At 41.7% G+C, this 20,913-nt stretch overlaps 1 protein-coding gene across 1 annotated transcript in view; it reads left to right on the top strand.

The window, feature by feature from the left end:
- The first annotated feature begins 6,576 nt into the window (after positions 1-6,576).
- The window catches only part of CFAP58 (cilia and flagella associated protein 58), an 89,735-nt gene continuing 75,398 nt past the window's right edge, over positions 6,577-20,913 (top strand). Inside the window, exons 1-6 of the mRNA XM_033130845.1 lie at positions 6,577-6,714; positions 11,115-11,396; positions 13,496-13,644; positions 16,642-16,798; positions 17,671-17,865; positions 20,377-20,514. Of these exons, the coding sequence (XP_032986736.1) occupies positions 6,706-6,714; positions 11,115-11,396; positions 13,496-13,644; positions 16,642-16,798; positions 17,671-17,865; positions 20,377-20,514 (930 nt within the window). The 5' untranslated portion in view covers positions 6,577-6,705. The remainder of the gene's footprint in view (positions 6,715-11,114; positions 11,397-13,495; positions 13,645-16,641; positions 16,799-17,670; positions 17,866-20,376; positions 20,515-20,913) is intronic.

The following is a 20,913-nucleotide window of genomic DNA, read 5'->3' as shown; positions in this document are numbered from 1 at the left end:
GGAACAAAAAGCTAACAGACAAAAGATAACATCAGCCAATGAAGGCAAATTTTCCTAACATTGATTCCCACACTAGCCTAACTAGTCACCCCCAAAAGTAATGTGGCTGGGAGAAGTGCAGTTGCTGTGAATGTAATACAATTCCAGGCAAGTAAGATAGCTGCGTGGTGGTGACATTGTGTCTTCTTCTCTGGTAAAAATGATCTGCGGTGGCAGATTGCCGGCTGCTTCCTCCGCATGCCTGCTCTTTCAGCCTTCCTAATAAATGTGCCTGAGCTTCGTTGCCTCCTGTGGTATCAAGAGGGGAGTTTGTATGAAACCCTTTGGGAACCGATGTCAAATGCCTTGCAAACGTTCCGTGAAGTTAGCTCTGCAGCAGGCTGGAAATGGAGCAGATTACAGGAATAAAATATGGTCTCAACAGTTTTGGAAAGCACTAGCCAACTGGGGCTGTGCTCTGTCATTGAAGGTGAGCATGAGGTCAGCTGATAAATGATAACAATTTTCTGCAACACGTGGGCTTTTAATCTTCCCAACAGCCTGGAGCAGAAATGTTACATATGATGACCTGCGCAGTTTTTACCATATTGTTTGGGGCCCCAAATGCCGGTTTTAGATTTCACGGACACTAAATCCAGATATAGCACAAGAATGCCTGTATAAATAGGATCCGTGTGGGTCAGGACTTTTTGTTTGTTTGTTTTTTTGTTTGTTTGTAATGGGGGCAGATAGAAAATCACTTCATCTGGATAAAACAAATAAGGTGACTCTGTTAGGAGGATGCAAAGTATCTAGCAAAAGCCTAAGACACAGGTATTGCTGAGCCTCCTCAGGGACTGTACCAGAATCTGAAGGGGCTCCCACAACCCAGGCAGCCTCCTCTCCCTCAACTCTCCCTCTCTCTTGGGCCTGTGAGTTCCCCTCCTTGTTCCCTTGCTTTATTCTTCCCTCTATGCAGCCCACCTTTCTCTGCCTCTCCTGTGTGTCACATGCTCATTCCAGGCCCCCAGCACCGAGTGCCTTGCAACTCCCGGTCCCAACTATAAATCCCCAGGAAAAATAATGGAATTGGCCTTATGTGGGTCAGGTCTTCACTCATGACCCTTCTAGGTATGGCCCTGGGAGCAGGTAGGGCCATCTAGAACATTTTGGCTTCGGGGAGAAACATATTTCTGGGTGGGGGCTACTAGTCTTACGAGTAACAATATCCTCACGAGTCTCACTAGAGGATTGTGGGTTGTGTAGACTCCCCCCAAATTGCTTCTAGGACCTTTCTGATCCATTAGAGGAGTAGGTTCCTTTTAGGGCACAGCTGCTTTGTATTGCAGGCTGGGGATTTCCATTTGGGCTCATATCAGTGTTTCTTTCTGCTTTTCTGGAGTTTCACTTTATATCCTTCCTGGGTGCTGCTGAAGAGGTGAGCACTGTATACATAACGCTGTTCTTATTACCGAGTCATAGCACACTGCTTAGATGTCCTAGGAGGGTGCTACAGGAAGCATTTACATCCAGGTTTAAACAAGGAGCTGTGCTGAGGTGTCACAGCTCAATGATCATTATTTTCAAGTATTCAGGCAGAGTGAATGGGTGTGTCCATGGCTGTCCCTTGTCTTTGAGTTTGCAGCCGCTTCTCTGCTATTCTTCCAAAGTTCCACCATTCATCCACACCCCCTTATCAATGTTAGTGTCCACTGGCCCCTGATAGAGACCCCACCCTCCCTATCACAGGATTTTGCATTCTTGGTATCTGCCCAGTGGTATTTCTCATACTTGGAATTCCGTCTCTTTTCTTCCATGTCTATAATTCATATGTATCATTTACGGTCAAGTTCAAGAGCCACGTCTACCACGTACCTTTCCCTAATAACGCCATCCTTTACTGGTCTTCCTTATTTTGGAATTCATTCAATAGTTCCTCACTTAATAGTTACATACTGGGAGGAGGGATGGTCATTTATGTTAGTTTGCTGGGGCTACCAGAAGGAAGTACCACAGACTTGGAGGCTTAAACAACAGACATTTGTTTGCTTACAGTTCCAGAGGTGAGAAAGTTGATCAAGATGTTGGAGGGTTTGATTTCTCCTGTAGCCTCTCTGCCTGGCGTGCAGATGGACTCCTTCTCATAGTGTCTTTCCTCTGTGTGTGTGTATCCCTGGTGTCTCCCTGTGTGTCCCCATTTCCTCTTCTCATAAGAACATCAGTCAGATTGGATTAGAATCCACCCAAATGGCCTCATTTTAACTTAGTCACCTCTTTAAGGGCCCTATCTCCAAATACAGTTATATTGGAGGTACTGGGGGTTAGGGCTTCAACGCATGAATGTTAGGGGGACATAATTCAGCCCATAACACCAGTGAAGACAAGGGCTAAACAAGACATATGTGATTCTGGTCCTCTTGTTGTTTGGCAGCCTGGTAGAGAAATCAGCTATTAAACAATCATTTCCATGAATGCATAATTAATTACCATTGTTAGATGGTCCAAGAAGTAGAGCACGTGGTACTTGAAAAGGTAGTCTGGTATTGAGGGATTGGTCAGGAAAGGTCTCCCTGAAGAAACGAGAAATGTAGGAAGGATGGATGGGAGTCAGCTAGTTAACGGGGGAGGGTGGAGCATTCTAAACAGAGAAATTGGTGTTTGTGAATTCCAAGTAATGGGAAAGAACATGACGTCTATGAGGAATTGAGCAATCCAGTGTGACAAGGAGTGAGTGGTGGGCAGGCACCAGAAGATCAAAAGGGTCAGATTACACTGGAAAGTATGTCTTGACATCTTCATTTCAGTGCTTACTATATCCTGCCTCGGACTGTTTTAAATTTTTGCACGTGTGGGAGGGGTGACAGGCATGCATCTCCTCCCTATGTTCCTTTAGGGAGGAGATCCTTTCAACTCCTTTATATCTTTCACAGTATGCAACAGAGGGCTGGGAATGTAGTAGGTGCTCAATAAATCAATTAAGTGGGTGCAGTAAGAAATGAGATTGAGGGAAGAACTTTTATTTGTCTAAATTAGGGGTTGACCCAATCTTGATGGATGTGTTATTCCTAGAGGCTCGAAAAGGTGAGGACTTTTGATAGTACGATGCCACCTAGTGCTCCTTTGTATTACAACAACAAAGAGGAGCAAGGTGGTGAGTATTCTTTAGTAACCTGAAAAATTAGAAACAAAGCACTTCCTTTCATCAGCATAAATTAATTGGTCCAACCACCCATGTGCTCATCCATTCATTCATGCATACTGATGTCCACTTGCCTGTCTTGCCTGTCAGTTGAATATGTCACATTCCTTTCAACTTCCTGTGGTTCGCTGATTTCCCATGTTTCAGTCTTTCTTTCCCCACCTCATACATAACTCTCTCAAGTATCAGTGTCTAGATTCCCTGAGCACCCACAGTGCTCTCTGTTGACAAAGCACATTCTAAATGATCCCATCATGTTATGTTAGAATGAATTGTAGATTTTCCTTTCTTTCCCTCAACGCCAAGGGCAGTGATTCTGCCTTAGTCACCTCTGTGGTTCCTGTGTCAGCCTTATGCCTGTCATGTAGCAGATACTTAAAAAAGTGTTTCCTGGATAGAATTACTATCACCTTAGCAGGCCACCTGCTTGTGCAATGGTCCTTTAGGCGATTCCTAGGAAATGAGAAGACACAGAGCCCCACAATTGTACAGGGCCTTCTAAGTTATTTTCTGATGTTGTGTATCTTCAGGAATGTTATGGAGTGTCTCTAGATCATGGTGGTCCCATAGCTGGTGGTCCCAGCATGTAGTCAGGTTTCCTGTAAACATACCAAGCAGCCCGCGCTGTGATGCCTGCCGCATCTCCACCTCATTTCTGTTGGCTTACAGTTTGGTGCAGACTGCTTCTTCAGCATCAGCTACTACCCACCACCTCTATGCACATCGTGTCTCAGCCATATTTTGTCCTATTTGTCCACCAGATAGACAGTCTCAGTTCATGAATGAGATATCATTTTATAAACGTTAATTTTCCCCAAGTTAATTCATAAATTCAACGGAGTTCCAATTCAGTTTCTCACGAGGAACTTGAAAAACATCCTGAAAATTATATGGGATGATAAAGGTTCATGAATAGCCAATGTAATTCTGACAGAAGAAGTAGGGATGGGGGCCTTGCCTGTCAACTATGATGACTGGCTACAAAATCCTGGTAGTAAAACCTGTGGTACTGGCACAGGAACAAACCAGAGAGCTCAGAACAGACCCAGGTATATTTAGGAACCAAGATGTTGAACAAATTTGTGCACTCCATTGAGAAAAATAAAATTGGACCCTTATCTCTCGCCATACACAAAGGTGAACTCCAAATGGATAAGAGAACTCAGTGTGAAAAGGAAAACTCTAAAGCTAATAAAGAAAATGACAGAGAATACATTTATGACCTTGGGGTTGAGAAGGACTTCTTAAATCATACCGGAAAAGCACATTAAAAGTAACACAAAAAAAAAAAAAAAAAAAGAAGGGTTACAAAATTAAGGATTATTGTTCTGCAAAGAACATCACAGGCAAAGTTTCCAGTTTCTGAAAGCAGATTAATGTCTAGACTTTACAAAGAACTCTTGCAAATCATAAGGGAAAAGACCAATAGAAAAATAGGCAAGGGGTGACTGGTTAGCTCAGTTGGTTAGAGCGTGGTTCTAATAACACCAAGGTTGCCGGTTCAATCCCTGCATGGGCCACTGTTAGCTGCACCCTCCTTAAAAAAAAAAAGGCAAATGTTATAGATAGTTCACAAGAGGACCCCAAGTGGCTTATGAATGTATAAAGAAATGCTCGATTTCACTAGTAGTCAAAGAAATACAAATGTAAACAAAAATGTGTTGACACTATTCGATGATATTGACAGAAAGTTAAAAATTGACTAATTAGATGAATCAGTATTTAAGGCACTTAGAATAGTATCTGACACTTAGTAAACACTATATTAGTGTTTATAAATAAACAAACCACCACATACTTGCAAGGATGGGAGTGGGGGAAAGAAATCCTTATACCAAGTGTAGGGTAGCCCTTCTGGTGTACTTGGTGAATCTAGCAGTACCTGGTGAAGTTAAGTACCCAGGGCTTCCACCACGCTACTAGGCATCTTTGTGCCATTGGAAAATAGAGTCTGCCACTGGGCAGATGAATTTGTAAACGATATAACCTCTGGATAGTCACAGCCTCCACCTCTTACCACTAGTAACCAAACCCTTTGATAGTGAACAGAGCTTTTGTGGGAAGAAAAGGAGATATCTTCCTCCAGTAACCGGACACATGACATGCAGAAGAGTAGGGACTGTTTTTCTGTCCCCATTGGCTACCTGGCTGGGTGTCTTTGTGCAGGACTAGTTGCATAACCGAATGCAATGCCCCATGCATCCCCTGTGACTTGAGCAATCTCACTCCTAGGCACTCCTAGGTATTTCGGAGGAATTTGCACACAGGTCCATAAAGGACCATGGACAAGGATGATCACCGCTGCACTGATTGTGGTGTTGGAGATGTGGAGGCAGCCTTGGTATCCATCACTTAGGGGGATGGAAGTAAAACAAGTGGATGTCCAACAAAGGATAGTGGGCAGCAGTCAGAAGCAATGAACTGGGATTACAATACCAACTGAAACAGAGAGAGATCCTGAAAAAGAATGTTGAGTGAAAAAAGTAGAAAATAAGATGACGCTTAAAGTCTAATACCATTAGTAAACATTTGAAAATGCACTAACAAAAATGGTATGCATTTTTCAGAAATACATATCCAAGCACAGAAACATGAATGCCAATGGAACTGAGGATGAGGAATGGGAGTAGAGATGGGGATAAAGGAGGAAAAATAAAACGAGAGGGGCCTTGCATGTTTTATGGACCAAGGAGTTTAATTACTCCCACTCACTGTACCTGAAGTCTAAAAGGTATGGAGGTAAAGGGGGAGGAGGAAAGAGGGAGAAGGAGAAGAAAGGGTCTTGAGAGAGGAGCCCCAGGTGCTAGGCAGTTTTTCATGATGTGGCCCCAAATACGTTTTCCCAGGGTGCCTTGAGCTCTATCTACATCCTGTTTTTCTCACCACTAGTAAGTAAACCCTTTGAAGTCAGGACCTGTGTTTTCTTTACCTTCTTTTTCCCTGCTGGTGTCTTGCACACAGTAACTGTTTCATAAGGGATGTAATTGACTCGAATTGAGATTATTTCTTGTTCCCGTGACCTAATCGCTTTGCCACAGAGGGCGGAGTGTGGCTGCTGGTCCTTCCCTCATCCAGAATCGTCCGATCCATATTTCCTTGTAAGCGTTAGTCTTCGGCTCTCCTTTGCCAGCTCCCTGTTTCTCAGTGGCCTCTTCCCATTCGCTTTCTCCTTTCTCTTGGTGTTTCTGATTTCTGCGCACACCTTGTGACTCCTCCCAGACTCTCAGAGTCACTGCCCTCTTTTTTCCTTGGTCCCGCCCCATTCGGGATATTTACGTATTTTTCCGAGGTACTTCGGCGTGAGGGCCTCCGGGGCCCCTCCCTCTTCGAACATCCTCTAGAGGGCGTGGCGGTTGCCAGGCGACAGGAGGACGCGCTGAGCGCCGAGTTTCGCCCCCGGCGGGGAATAGAAATATCGTCGTGCGGTTTTAGACGCCGGGGGCAGTGCAAAGCCCCGTCCTCAGACTCGGGCCCAGTTTCTGCGATCTCCACAGCAGCCTCTGAGGCCACCCCCAGAGAACATCAGGATGGCTGAGGTCAGGAGTCAGCCCCCCTCTCTCTGCTGCTTCTCCCTTGACCCCTCCCTATTGTATGGATTTATCCACTAATTCCAATATTCTCCCCATCACATCTTATCCACCCCCCCCCCCCGCAGCCTCAACCCGTTCCCTGTCCCAGTTGCCTCTGGCCCCATTACCTCCTGTCTTTCCTTTAGCTGGGTGGATACCTCTCATCCCGGATATTAAATTGAAATTGGCACTGTGCTAAACGGGGTGTAAATTTCACGACAGGCACCCATCCTTAGATTATGAGACGTGAGGTGATACCACAGAGATACACAGACATATTGATGTCTCACCGACTGGGGGGTGGGGTGGGGGACATACAAGAAGACTTCATAGGCATCACTGTCACCCCTATTCACTGACTCTTGTCCATCCATCACATGATTCCCTATCAACTGATTGCCTCTTGTGACACATCTTCATTAAGCTCTTCAGCCAATCACCACTACCTGTGTTATCTTTGACCACCATTCACTCCCCCACATTGTAGTACACACCATCTTCAGTCTCACTGATGAGGGGTCATTTCTTCATTTTTTTAAAGACCCCCTGTCTGTCCCGTAGTACCCTCATTTATAACTTCCACATTGGGTCCCTGTCATCACTTGCTATTCATAATCCCCACCCACCATGGCCCTACCCAAATCATTCATGGCCCCATCAGGGCTCTCCCCCATTTCACCCATCACATGGTCAGTCCCATTCAGAATCAGCTTTTGTGATAATTTGTGTGGCACAATGAAAAATGAAAATTGAGAGCCCCTTGTTAAAAATTAAGAATTTCAAGATGAGACAGCAGAGTACCAAACTGACGGGGGGATGGGGCCTGTCTGAGCAAGGGGCCCCTTGCCACTGCGTAGGTCACACCCATGAGGCCAGCCCTGGTCCCAGCTCCTGTCATCACCATCATACCCCACCCCTATTCCACCCCTATTGCTTCTCTTGTCTCCTCTATACCGTTCACATCCCCGTATCATTCCATCTCCTCCATATCTGGTCTCCCCTTCTAAACTCCATCTTCCTCTGGTCAACAGCTCCCTCTCCTTATCATACAGTCCCTTTCATACCCTCTGTCTTCCTCACTCCCTGGGTGCCATCACTCTCATGTCTCTTGTGCATCCATACTGCTGGGGCCACATTACTTATAGCCAGCACCCACACTCATTCATATCTTTCTTCCCCTTTCCTCCTGTTCCTTCTAGTTTTCATTTCCTCCCTATTATTTGCTTTTGCATATGTCCTCCTATTCTCTTTCACTAGTAATTTTGGTTTATTTCATTCTTCTTCATTTTTCAGACATAAGCCCCAGATACCAATACTGTGAAATAATTATTGCTTAGTCTCCCTTCCCTTTTATTATCTCCCCTATTCCTTCCTTCTATTTTTCATCTCACTTCTCACTTTTGCTTTCATAAGTCTTCATTTCCACTCTGGGCTCATTTTTCACTCCAGCTCTCTTTTCCTTCTCCCCTCTAACCGGCATTTCCAGCACCTAGAACTGTGCCTGGCAGATAGGTAAGTGTTGAATGAAGGAGCATCACTGTTCCTTTCTGATTAGTTCATGCTGAAACCATGCTTCTGAAGTAGATACCATTATATGCCATAACAGTATAAATACCAGCTGGCTATTGGTCACAGCTAAGAGATTAGTTTTGATTTGCTTTTACAGCAGTATATTTTTAAATAGCGATATGAACAAAATCTCTTATGTTCATAAAAGTTTCTTTAAAACTTTTCTTTCTTTGATATTTTTCCATTCCTGTGCTAAGTGCCAGGTGTACAGGGAAAACCTAGTCTGCCAACAAATCACTAGGCTGGTGATCAAGTGTTGACATTAATACCATTTACAGGGATTGAACCGAGAACATTGCTGTCGTATATTTTTCTGTGTGCTCATGTTTAGCATCAGCAAGGGGAAAGCACACAGCAAACAGCAGCTCCATATTTCCTTAATATGATTTTTCCTCCTTTGTGGAATTGCTATATTGTGATCTTTGCAATAATCTGTTTTTAGTTAGGAAGAAAACTTCTGTTAAGTTTAACAATAGCACTAATATTGTTACACAAAATGTTATAGATTTATTTTAAGATGAGGACTCTATTTTGCTTACATGTCATCTTTAGAAATTTAATCAATAGTACAAATATTTTTAAAAATCAAAAATAGGTAGACTTTCTCCATATTGAGCAAGACAGTCTTGTCAAAGCAGAAGGGAAACTAGACTATTTGCCCAAAATATTTGGGGTGAATTTGAATTTTGCTTTATTATTAGGATTAAAGATCATTTCCGTTGATTTCTTTGATTATCAATAGAGCTTTGATGCCAACGCCCTTTTTAGTGTAGACTATCTGCCTGGCAGATAATAATAAAGCATTATGTTGCAAACATAAATGAGATCTTTCAAACCTTATCAGTTCTTGGCTCAAAAGCCTTGAGTGGTTTCTTGTGGCCTAGAAAATAATTCACTCCTTATTCCTTAGAATGCCATTCAGCTCCTCCACAGTCTGTCCATAACTCCGTGTCTAGTCTTCTCCTTCCTTCTCCCTGTCATACTTCTTACAGTTTAGCCAACCTGAGCTTCTTAACCAGTCTCAAATCCTGGACACTTGCTTGGCCCTGAACCTTTGCTCATGCTTTGCCATTTGCCAGGAATATCCTTTCTCTCTGTATCCACCTGTGAAAATTCCACTCTCTCTTCTAGGCCTGCTCAAAACCCATTTCCTTTATAAAATTTGCCTTAATTCTTGCTGCTGGGAGTAATTCTGTCTTCGTATAGGTCCTTGTAGAACTTTGAATCCATTTTATGGCAGAAATAAAATTCTGTATGTACTTCCAATCTCTGAAAACACACCTCATCAACTATTAATGTACACGTTTCCTGTGGGAGGGTTGTTTATTCCTTACCTGGGTATCTCCTACAGGTACCATCATTCCAGCTTACATATAGCAGATGTTCAATAAATATTTGCTGAATAAACAAATATATTAACCATGCACATTCTTTTTGTGTTATTGTGCTGTATCTGACAAGCAGTAGGTGTATTAGTTTGCTAGGGCAGCCAGAATATAGTACCACATACTGGGTGGCTTAAAACAACAGACATTTATTGTCTCATAGTTCTGCAGGCGAGAGGTCTGAGATCAAGTTGTTGGCAGGGTCATGCTCCCTTTGAGACTCTGAGTAAAACCCTAGCTTGTGCTGGTAGCTAGCAATCTTTAGCTTTCCTTGGCTTGCAGCTACATCAGCCTGATCTCTGCCTCCGTCTTCACGTGGCGTTTTCCTGTGTGTGTGTGTCTCTCCGTGTCCAAATCCCCTCCATTGCTTTTTATTGAAATATAATTGACATGTAACCTTGTATTAGTTTCAGGTGTACAATATAATGATTTGATATACGTATATACTGCAAAATGATTACCACAGTAAGTTTAGTTGACAGCCATTGCCACACATAGTTATAATTCTATACCCCCCTTTTCGTAAGGACACTGGTAATATTGAATTAGGACCCACCCTACTGCAGTATGACCTCAACTTAACTAATTATATATGCAATGCTTCTACTTTGAAATAAGGTCCCATTCATGAGTACTGGGGGTTAGAGCTTCAACATAACTTTCTGGGGAACACAATTCTACCCATGCACCAGGGAAATAAGAATTCCCATATAACTAACTCCTGGGTTCTTATGTAAGGCATAGCCAGACTTGCTTGAATTACATTTCCATGTCTGGGCTTATATTTTTAAATGATTTGTTGTCCAGCTCATCATGGAAAGCAAATGTGGAAAAAGCCATGAGCCTTCCATAGGGGACATTTCAGTATACTTGTGGAGATGACCTGGCCTAATTTTCTTAAGGGATAAAACTGATGGAATATCTTTTAGGAGACTAGTCCATATTTCACATGAGCTTCATTGTGAATATGTGTTATTTCATGGTATTTATACCAACATGTCCCTAAGTCTGACCTCAACCTGCCATGGGTTCCCCCTGCAGTTTTGGGGCAGTAAGAAATAGAATGAAATGAAAAGGAATCAGGGCTTGGAATAATCATAAAAGCTATGAAAATTTATCGAGTACCTACTTTCTGCCAGGTACGTGGCTAAGTGTTCAACATGAATGATCCCATTTAATCTCATCTGTAACAACACCATGTGGTAGGAAATACTTCACATAGTATGTGTGCATCAGGGGATGAACGTCATATAGTTGTTCCCTTCCCATCATACAGTCTTAAATTTTCTACTTGTCAGTGCCTTTTATTTTGCTTATGTGAAGGTCCTTTATTCATGGATATTAACAGTAACTCCTGAATAGTAATGGTGTAAATGTTACAATGCTCATTCCCATCCCTGCTCTTCTGTCCAGGAAAAGGGGGAAAAACTCATGCTGGAAGAAACTGCATTTGAAGAAATCGAAAAGGATTTTCTGGAGGTTCTCAATGAACTTTCAGGAGACAAAAGTCTGGAGAGATTTAGGATTGAATATGAGAAGCTTCATGCTGTCATGAAAAAGTCTTATGACAATGAAAAGCGTCTGATGGCCAAATGCAGAGAGCTCAATGCAGAGATTGTGGTTAATTCCGCGAAGGTCGCCACTGCGCTGAAGCTCTCTCAGGATGATCAGACCACCATTGCATCCCTGAAGAAGGTCAGTGATTTAGAAATAGGACCAAAGGAGAGCTGCCATAAATGCATCCTATATTTAAAACATTATCTGTTCATTATATTGGCAGCTCTTGGCTGGTAGTAAATGAGTTATTAAGTAAACATTTACATGATTTATATATTCATTAAGCCTAGGGAATAATGTTCATTGTTAAAGAAAATAATTAGCCTGGGTAAATTTCACTATTCAGGAAACAATGTAGAACATTACTTACTGGCTTGGTTTCTAGGAAATGCTGGGTTAACAACAACAACAAAAAAATTAGAGATAAGTAAGTGCAATATTAGGAATCTCAGTATGATTTGTTTGATGCAAGATGAATAGTAATTAAATATCTCATGATAATAGTTTGTTAAGGGTATTTTCCTATTTCTACTTTTTCTACTGTTTTAGGAGAGATTGCCTTAGGAATTCTCAGAAATATCATTTTCATTATATTTCTTCTTAGCATCCCTTTGCTTCTTCCTTGATCCCCCCAGTTCCTCGTGATGGGAGAACAGGGATTCTGGGAGGGGAGGGGACCTGGAGTGGGAGGAGTAATTGGGGAAATATGACTTTGTTTTACGCTTTACTTTTCCATCCTCAAGTGTGTTGCATTATTTTGAAGATAAAACATAAATGTTCCATGTTGATTTCAGGGAGATCAGAGGTTAAGATATTTTAATTTATAATTAAAAGCCCAGTGATGAGAAATCATTCACAAAGTTTTAAGATAATTGCCTTGATATCATCCAGTTAAACATCAGCCAATTCAAAAGAATTTCCAAGACCTGTGTAAAATATGATGTTTTGTTAGAAACGACTTTTTTTTGAGGTGTTCTTTTCTCCCTGTTGTCTTTTTCTTTGCTGAAAAACCAACTTAAGAAGGCTCTAATTCATTTTATGACGAGAGATTAAAAACCTCCTTTTTACTCTAAATTTAAAAAGTGGGGATGGAAGTCATGAATTGATTAAAATCTAATCGATGATGTAAATTTGGACAAGTCTTCATATAATCACATTTTCATTTAAATATCCCTCATTTGTTTTGCTGAAAATAGTATATATGGTTGCTACAGAAAAGCCTATCTCATAAACTGACATTTTGTTTTGAATTGCTAAATTATGTGCTGCAGTGACCCAAGAGTCGTCTCTATTGTAATCACATGGATTTATTTAATTAAATACTCTCTACCACTCATTTTATTGCTTGTCAACACGAAAGTGGAATATTTTCTCCTTAAGCTAATAGGTTCTTACCTGTATAAAGGACTCACATTCCACTGGATGAAATTTTGCAAGAAAATTAAGTGGCAGGGTAAAACTCAAGGCTATTGCAATATTACTGTGCTTTGTTCATTTATTTGAATGGCTGGAGTTCACTTGCAAGTGTTCATGGTCCACATTGCAGTTTCGTAATAGTAAGGAAGCCAAAGCTGCGTGAGTCATTGTTTCCATTCCCTGCCATGGCTTTTGTTTTTCTCCTGTAAGCATTTGATGAGAAGGCCTGGGCTTGAATTTCTGGGAATTGGGAAGTACCAAGGCTGTTGTGTACAATTAGGTGACAGCACGGACCACTTTGCTATGAATTGTTGTAAAGCTCACATTGCCAATCCAGGAGTTCACTTGGAAAAATACACTTTTTACTTGAAATCTATCAAGATCTTCCAATTTAGGGCTTGGATCCAAGATTATTCCTTATGGGATAAAGCTTATTTAAAAAAAAAAAATATCTGGACATGAAAAGCACAGAAGCTGTCATTTTTAATTTTGTAAACCTATCTTAACATTTTTATTTGAAACACCCTCCTAGTTATAGCAGTCCTTGCAGTCTGTGAGCTTTGTAGCTACTCTCATCTACTCAAGAAGAAAGACACTTTTCCAATACCCTTCCTAAAAACTGCTGTTCAGTATGGACTGGCTCATGTTGAACAATTCCGTAAGTCAATATAAATTTAATGCATTAACGTATAATATATACTCTTCTCTCCCCATAAGTGACTACTATACTGCAGTTGTTTTATTATTCTCAGTTTACTCCGTTTGTCTTACATCTGGAACTTAGTTTGGTTTTTCTCACTGACATCCTGTGGCCCACCTAGGAAATTGAAAAGGCCTGGAAGATGGTGGACTCAGCCTATGATAAAGAGCAGAAGGCAAAGGAGACAATTCTTGCCCTGAAAGAGGAAATAGTGAACCTAACGAAACTAGTCGAGCAAGGATCTGGACTATCGATGGACCAGGACAGCAAGTAGGTGGTGCCTTTTTGATGTGTGTTGAACTCGCTTTTGTAGGGGACTCCTTTAACAGACAGCCTGGGGCTTGCCAGTGTCACCTTTGTGATACACGACTCTCCTTCTTTGTGGGTTTCCCGGAGTGTTCTGTCTATTGCTATTTTTTTTCTTTTGAATACTCCCTTTCTCCATACCCAAGAACTCCTAATTGGTGGTTCTATTAAACTTTTGGCTTTATGAAAATCAATATTACAGTTTCAAAATGAGTAAAGGTTTTAGGTTTATTTCTCTCAAACTTGTGTGGAATGGAACGGGCTGCCTTTCTGCCCAGATTTCCAGCTCCCATACCCCCTCCCCCCCCGCATGATTAGTTCTATTACCATCCTTCTGAATTCTCAGGTTCTTGGCCAGAAAGCAGAGTTCCTCTTCGCCCCTGCCCCTCTTTCATCCCTTAAAACTTCATCATGTTGTTGATTGTCTTTAAGCATCACGCGATTCCGTTTCCCCTGCTCTATTGCCAGTGCTACTGCCTTGGTTTGGGCCTCCCATCGTCTGTTGGATTTAGCAGTAGATTCCTAACTGGTCTCCCTGCCTTCAAAGAGACTTTTCCCTTCTTTACCATCGTCCACATACCAGATGTATGATTCTGAAACATATATCTGCATGCTTCCATCTCCAGCATAAACACCTGCCATAGCTACACATCCCCAAAGGATAAAGCCCCAAATCTTGAACATGTCTTTCAGGGCCCTCCTAGATCTGCCCCCGCCATCCTTGCTAGACTCATGTCCAGCAACACCTTGCTTACTCATGCCTCCGTACCTTTGAACATGCTGTTTTCTATGCCAGGAATGCTTTTTCTTTCTTTCTCCACACAGTAAACAACTATGCATCCTTCGAGACCCATCTCACACACCATCTTAACCTCCTCATCATCAGCATCTCTGTTCTAAGCTCCTCCCCACCCTCAGATTCAATGATCCAGCAGAAGAGTCACTGTGTTCTCTGTTTCCCTAGGACCCAACATCTGCCTCAAGTACAGCACTGATCACATTGTACTGAAAGTATTTGTTGATGTGCTTCTGTACCCATTAGGTTGTGAACTCCCTGGAGAAAGACACCTTTACCTTCCCTCCGGGAGTCTAGCTCTGTGCAGGTCATGAAAAACCTTGCATTAATTAAGAATGAACATACATTTCCTTAAGCTTCTTTCACCAAATTTAACTGCCATCTGGGTTTCTTATGCTTTCTAGATGCACTTATCCAATGGTGCTAGATAGTTCTAAGTGCAGGTATTGGGGAGGGAACAAGTAAAAACAAACAGGAGGCGTGGTGTCCATCTTAATGGACTGTTTCTTATTAAAGAAGTCAACCATCATCATAGCAACTATTGACGAGCAATGTGAGGGAACTGATTCACCTGGGAGGTGTTGTAACGAGAAGTGGCTCATGGTTGAGGAGGAGATCTGAAGAAATTATCCAGCCCAGAATTTTATCTTCAACCAGTACACTCAGGCGTAGCTTCTCTCTTCATAGTAACCTTAGAATTCGAGGTTTTATTTCTGAAGCAGAGTTTTAATGTGGTTTTCAAGGTTCCTTTATGTTATATCAAAGTTGTTGGTAAATAAACATCATCAAATTATTGTGTTCCCAACAGTCATTTGATGACTGTCAGCTGCAAGGGCCTCAAATGCAAGTCGTCTGCTTTCTCAGCTCTAAAGTAGCTGCCTTGCTCTACATTAATTCTGCGGCACAAGTCATATCAGATATAGTTTTTCTACTTTCAGAATGCTAATTCTGCAGAAAGTCATACCATATTATATGTAATGGTTTTTGAAATGTGGAAGTAACTGGTTTACAATTCAAATCAACAAATATTATCACGTACTCTCTAAAAACTGGCATCATGAATGATTTTCCAAATTTTGTTGTTGGAAAATGGGTTGCATTTTTTTTTGGAGAAACTGTATGGGTGAATGGATAGAAAAATGGCAATGCATATTATTTGTTTACATTTATACTTTACTTTAGAATTTATAGCTGTGATCATAGGCCTCCAGTGGATATATTAAACAAACAACTTCCTAAATTGACATCTCCTTAGTGTTAATTACAAGAGTTGACAGTAGCAGTACAGTCTTATTGTAACAAATTCAAAATAACACAAAGGTGTGGAAACTAAGGAGTAAAAATCACCCCCACCCCCTGACTCTTCTACCCTCATTTCTACTTTTCAGAGATAACCAGTAAACATTTTGGTGTCTTTTTTTTTTAAGATTTTTTTTTTTTAATTGGGGAAGGGGTACAGGACTTTATTGGGGAACAGTGTGTACTTCCAGGACTTTTTTCCAAGTCAAGTTGTTGTCCTTTCAGTCTTAGTTGTGGAGGGCGCAGCTCAGCTCCAGGTCCAGTTGCCCGTTGCTAGTTGCAGGGGGCGCAACCCACCATCCCTTGTGGGAGGTGAACCGGCAACCTTGTGGTTGAGAGGATGCACTGCAACCAACTGAGCCATCCGGGAGGCAGCTCAACTCAAGGTGCCGTGTTCAATTTTAGTTGCAGGGGGCAGAGCCCACCATCCCTTGTGGGATTCGAGGAATTGAACTGGCAACCTTGTGGTTGAGAGCCCACTGGCCCATGTGGGAATCGAACCGGCAGCCTTCAGAGTTAGGAGCATGGAGCTCTAACCCCTTGAGCCACCAGGCCGGCCCCTTGGTGTCTATTTTTTGACTTCCATAAAAAAATGTCTATCACACACACACACGCACACACTGTAATTTCTTAAATATAAGAACAGGGATTACATTATGCATGTTATGTTATTATTGGAACTTCTTTTTCAGTTAACAACTCACAAACAGCTCCCATGTGAGGGCATAAAGATCTTTCTCTTTCACGCTTGGATAGTTTTCATCCTTGACGTGAAGTCTTTCCCATGAAAATGAGCTCAGAGGATGATAAGAAGGACTCCTGAACAGGTGGCCGTTTACTTTGACTCCTGTGTTCTTCTTTTTCAGTATCCGAGATTTACTGAAGTTCAAAGAAGAAGTGACAAAGGAGCGAGACCAGCTCTTGTCAGAAGTGGTGAAATTACGAGAGTCCTTAGCTCAGACCACTGAACAGCAGCAGGAACTGGAGCAACACAAAGAAGAGGCTGAGCATGCAATCAGTCAGGTCTGCTTTGCCATGGAGGGCACGAGGAAGGAACATTACCTTCCAGAAGGATGTTTTGTCCTTCCCCAGTCTCCCTGTCTTGTTTCTCTCTCATATTTACCCCACTGCCCAAATGAAGCATCCACTGTTCTGTTTGTTTTTCTGGTTTTTTCTCACAAGAGCAGTTTTACTTGAGTCCCTCTTCTCAGCATTCTCTGAGAAGTCACTAAGGCAGGGCACTGCTTACAATTCTGGAAGATGTCCCCTGTGCTGACCAGGGTATCCTGCATCTGGGGATGGTGGAAGTAGTTCCCTTGGCCCTTTTCCTTTGTAAAGAAGCCATCTAGCTGAACCCCCTGAACACTTTTATATTAAGTCAGAAATCAAACAGATAACACACAAGTCATGTCTCTAGGAGAAAAACATGAGACTTCTTTGAGCATGAGACAAGAGAAAGGCCTTTCACTGAATTTGAACATCATGATAAAACTATAGTGCTTTGTGTAGCAATATCCAGTAGTCCTGTACAACACAATTTCATATTTAGGGTAGCTGGCTACATTTTATTTAGTTCCCATTGATGGAGAATTGGATGAATTCTTTCCCTGTTTAACTTCTCTAGAATTCTGGGCTTCCATATTTAATCGGTTTTTGTATCATTCTTTGTGGATTTGTTCCCACTATCAGGGTGGATGTTTGGTGTCAAGGCTCTGAAAAACAATACAGAATATTCTTGAAAAGTTTGAACACTGGATTTCAAAGATGACTATCCTACAGGGGAAGTGCTACCACAAAGCGGCTGCCCTGAAAATGAAGGATCTGAGAGAGGGAGGTTGAAACCTGTCCTGGCGAGGAGTTCATCTCTTTCCTCCCTGTCCTTTCTGTGCCCATAGTTCCAACAAGAAATCCAGCAACGTCAGAATGAAACTTCTCGGGAGTCTCGGAAGAAGGAGAAACTAGAGAAAGAGCTCAGGCAGATTCAGACAGACATGGACAACAGGCAGACGGAAATTAAGGCCCTGCAGCAGTATGTGCAGAAGAGCAAGGAGGAGCTCCAGAAGCTGGAGCAGCAGCTGAAGGAGCAGAAGGTGTGTTGTGTGTGGGCTGCTTGGTGGGTCCTCGCAGAAGTGAGAATGGCGCTGTGGTTTGTGGCCCATTGGGGCATTTTGAGTTTTCTTTGGAAAGCAGTAAACTCCCTTCACTATTGATGTTGGTAACAAAAGCTTAGCACTTTGAAAGGCTCTTGTGGGTAGATATACCCTCCTTTATAGGTAGATATAACCTCCTTTTTCTTTGTCAGCTCCAACAGCTAATTAATTTCTTTTTAACCTTTTATCAATATATAATCTACACACAGGAAAGTATATAATGACAAGTGCACAGCTTGATGAATTTTCTCCACTTGAACACATCTTTGTCCTTTGCACCCAATCTAAGAAACTGTACCCTAGAAGTCCCCCTGTGCCCCTTCCTGGTCACTTTCTCCCCCAAAGGCCACTTCTTTTCTGAATTCTAAGCGGAGATTAGTTTTGCCCGTTTTTGTACTTTACAGAAATGAAATCATACAGGTTGTCCTCTTTTGTGTCTAACTTCCTTTTCTCCATGCTCTGTTTGTGAGATTCATTTCTGTTGTTGCCACGTAGTTATAGAACTGCACCGTCCAATATGGTGGCCACTAGCCACATGTGGCTATTTAAATGTAAGTTATTCAAAATTAAATGGCATCAAAAATTCAGTTCCTTGATTGCCCTAGCACCATTTCAAGTGCTCCATAGACACATGTGACTAGAAGACTCCATATTAGACACTGCGGATAGAGAACATTTACATCATTGCACAAAGTCCTATTGGACAGCGCTCAGTGGAGCCTTCACTCTCGTAGCTGTATAGTATTCTATTGTGTGAATATAACATGATTTATTTTTTAATAGGTTTATTCTTAAGTTTCAAGTTTAGGAAACCCTAGTCAGCCTTTATGCATTTTAAATATGGTACTATTATTTTTTTAACATTTCCCCTGTAATAGTGGTTTAAGGCAACTCAAATGGTAATAGCGCTAGCCTGTCTTTCCTCATTTCTTAAAGAAGCAATTCATGTAATTGAAACAAATTCATTTCTTGAAAATATTTTCTCTGAGGAAGTTTCCAAAGAATTGTCAAGCTATATAGCATTTTTCTATTTAAAAAAATAGATATTAGAATACATTTTTTTGTCAGTTGCTTCATTTATTTTACATAAAGCCAGAAATAAAATAGATAATATACAACATGCATTATCCTTGAGAAAAACATGAGACTTCTTTGGGAATGAAAGTTGGAAGATTTTCGAACATGATGATAAAACTGTAGTGCTTTGTTCAGCAATATCCAGATCTCATGTAAAACAATTTCATTTTTAGCATAGCTGGCTATATTTTATTTAGTCCCTATTAATGGGAAATTGGATGGATTCTTTTCATGTTTCACTCTTGCTTGCACGGAAATTATACAGTTGATCCTTGAACTACAGGGGTTTCAACTGCACGGGTCCACAATTATGTGGATTTTTTTCAATAAATATAGAGTTGCCCCTACATATCTGCTGGTTTCACATCCGCAGATTCTACAAACCATGGATTGAAAGTAGCATTTTGGATCCACAGTTGGGAATCTGTGGTTGGGAATCCACAGATGTGGAGTGCTGACTGTATGCATGGTTTGGCACCGTTTTGTAGAAAGGACTTGAGCATCTGCGGATGTTGGTATCCTCAGAGGTCCTGAAACCACTCCCCCGTGGATACTGGGGGATGACTGTAGTTAAGTTTTGGGTGAGTTCAGAGTTTTATTTGGATTTTCGACTGTGTGTGGGGTCAGCGCCCCTAATCCCAGTGTTGTTCAAGGGTCAACTCTGTTTTGGAGTGTCCGTCTGCTCTCTTTTTCCCCTTCAGCCCATTTGATATCCTTTCATCTTCCCAATTTTCTCCCAATAGACATGGCCGCCATAAAATATAATCCTCTGTTTTTATGAAACGTATAGTCAAGGTAGGGAAGAGGAAAATCTGGCTGACACTGAAGTCAGGCAGATAGAAATCATTTCACTGCTGTTCCAGGGTTTTGACTTAAGTTGGATTAAAGGAAAATTGTCTCTGTGTTGGTATTAGTGAAGGATTCTATTCCCTAAAATGTTGTGGGCATGTTAATGCAGAATTTGCTTCTGAAGATGTAGCTTCTGAGCCCCACAGCAGATAAAACTCGTTTGAATCTCTAGCTCATTTGCAATGATTATAGCAATTGTTGCATATATGAAGCCTGCCAAATGGCAAACAGGCATTAAAATATTTATCCACCACCTGTGAACAAGACTTCCCAAGACTCTCAGAAAAAAATTTTCCTCTCTGTGTTATTCATTAGAAAGCGTCATTTTCCTCAGCCATTTAACATTCATCATATTTGAGTGTGTTAGTGCTTTCACTGGGGATAAAGAACCATTTCTATAAAGATAAAAAAAAAAGTGTGGCTGCTGTGACTGTCCCAGGAGGTTTGCAGGGCCTCCTTTGTGTATACATGCAGATATTGTAATCAGATTAAAAAACAACAATCAGCTCCTTCTGCATCTTTCAGATACTGAATGAGAGAGCTGCAAAGGAACTGGAGCAGTTTCAGATGAGAAATTCTAAACTTCAGCAAGAGAACGAACAACACAGTTTGACTTGCGAACAGCTATCCCAGGAAAACCAGCAGAAGGCACTGGAGCTCAAAGTAAACACCAAGTGACATACCTGTTACCTAGCACTCCCTCCGTCTTTCCCTATTAATATAGGTTTGCCGTGCAGTCGGAGCCCTTGGTTCTGTAACCTCTATCAGCTTTGATATATCAGAGGCAGGCATAAGTCTACCATGATTGCTTCATGCCTGGGAGCAGATAGTGTGACACCTTCCATTCTTACTTATAAAATTACAAACCTGATTATTGATCACATGATTATGCAAATGCTTTCCAAACCGAGCTCGGATGTTCATGTCTGTAACTTAGCCTTGCAAGAAACCAGTTGCCCAGAGCCAGAAACCATTTCCAAGAGCAAGTAGCAAAGATGTCAGATTATAGTTTATTACTTGTACAGAGAAGGTGGAATGGGAGCGGTGGGGGATGGAGTGGTA

Source organism: Rhinolophus ferrumequinum, chromosome 16 (assembly GCF_004115265.2).
Source record: "Rhinolophus ferrumequinum isolate MPI-CBG mRhiFer1 chromosome 16, mRhiFer1_v1.p, whole genome shotgun sequence".
Lineage (NCBI taxonomy): Eukaryota > Metazoa > Chordata > Mammalia > Chiroptera > Rhinolophidae > Rhinolophus > Rhinolophus ferrumequinum.
This window is presented reverse-complemented; position numbering and strand designations above follow the sequence as displayed.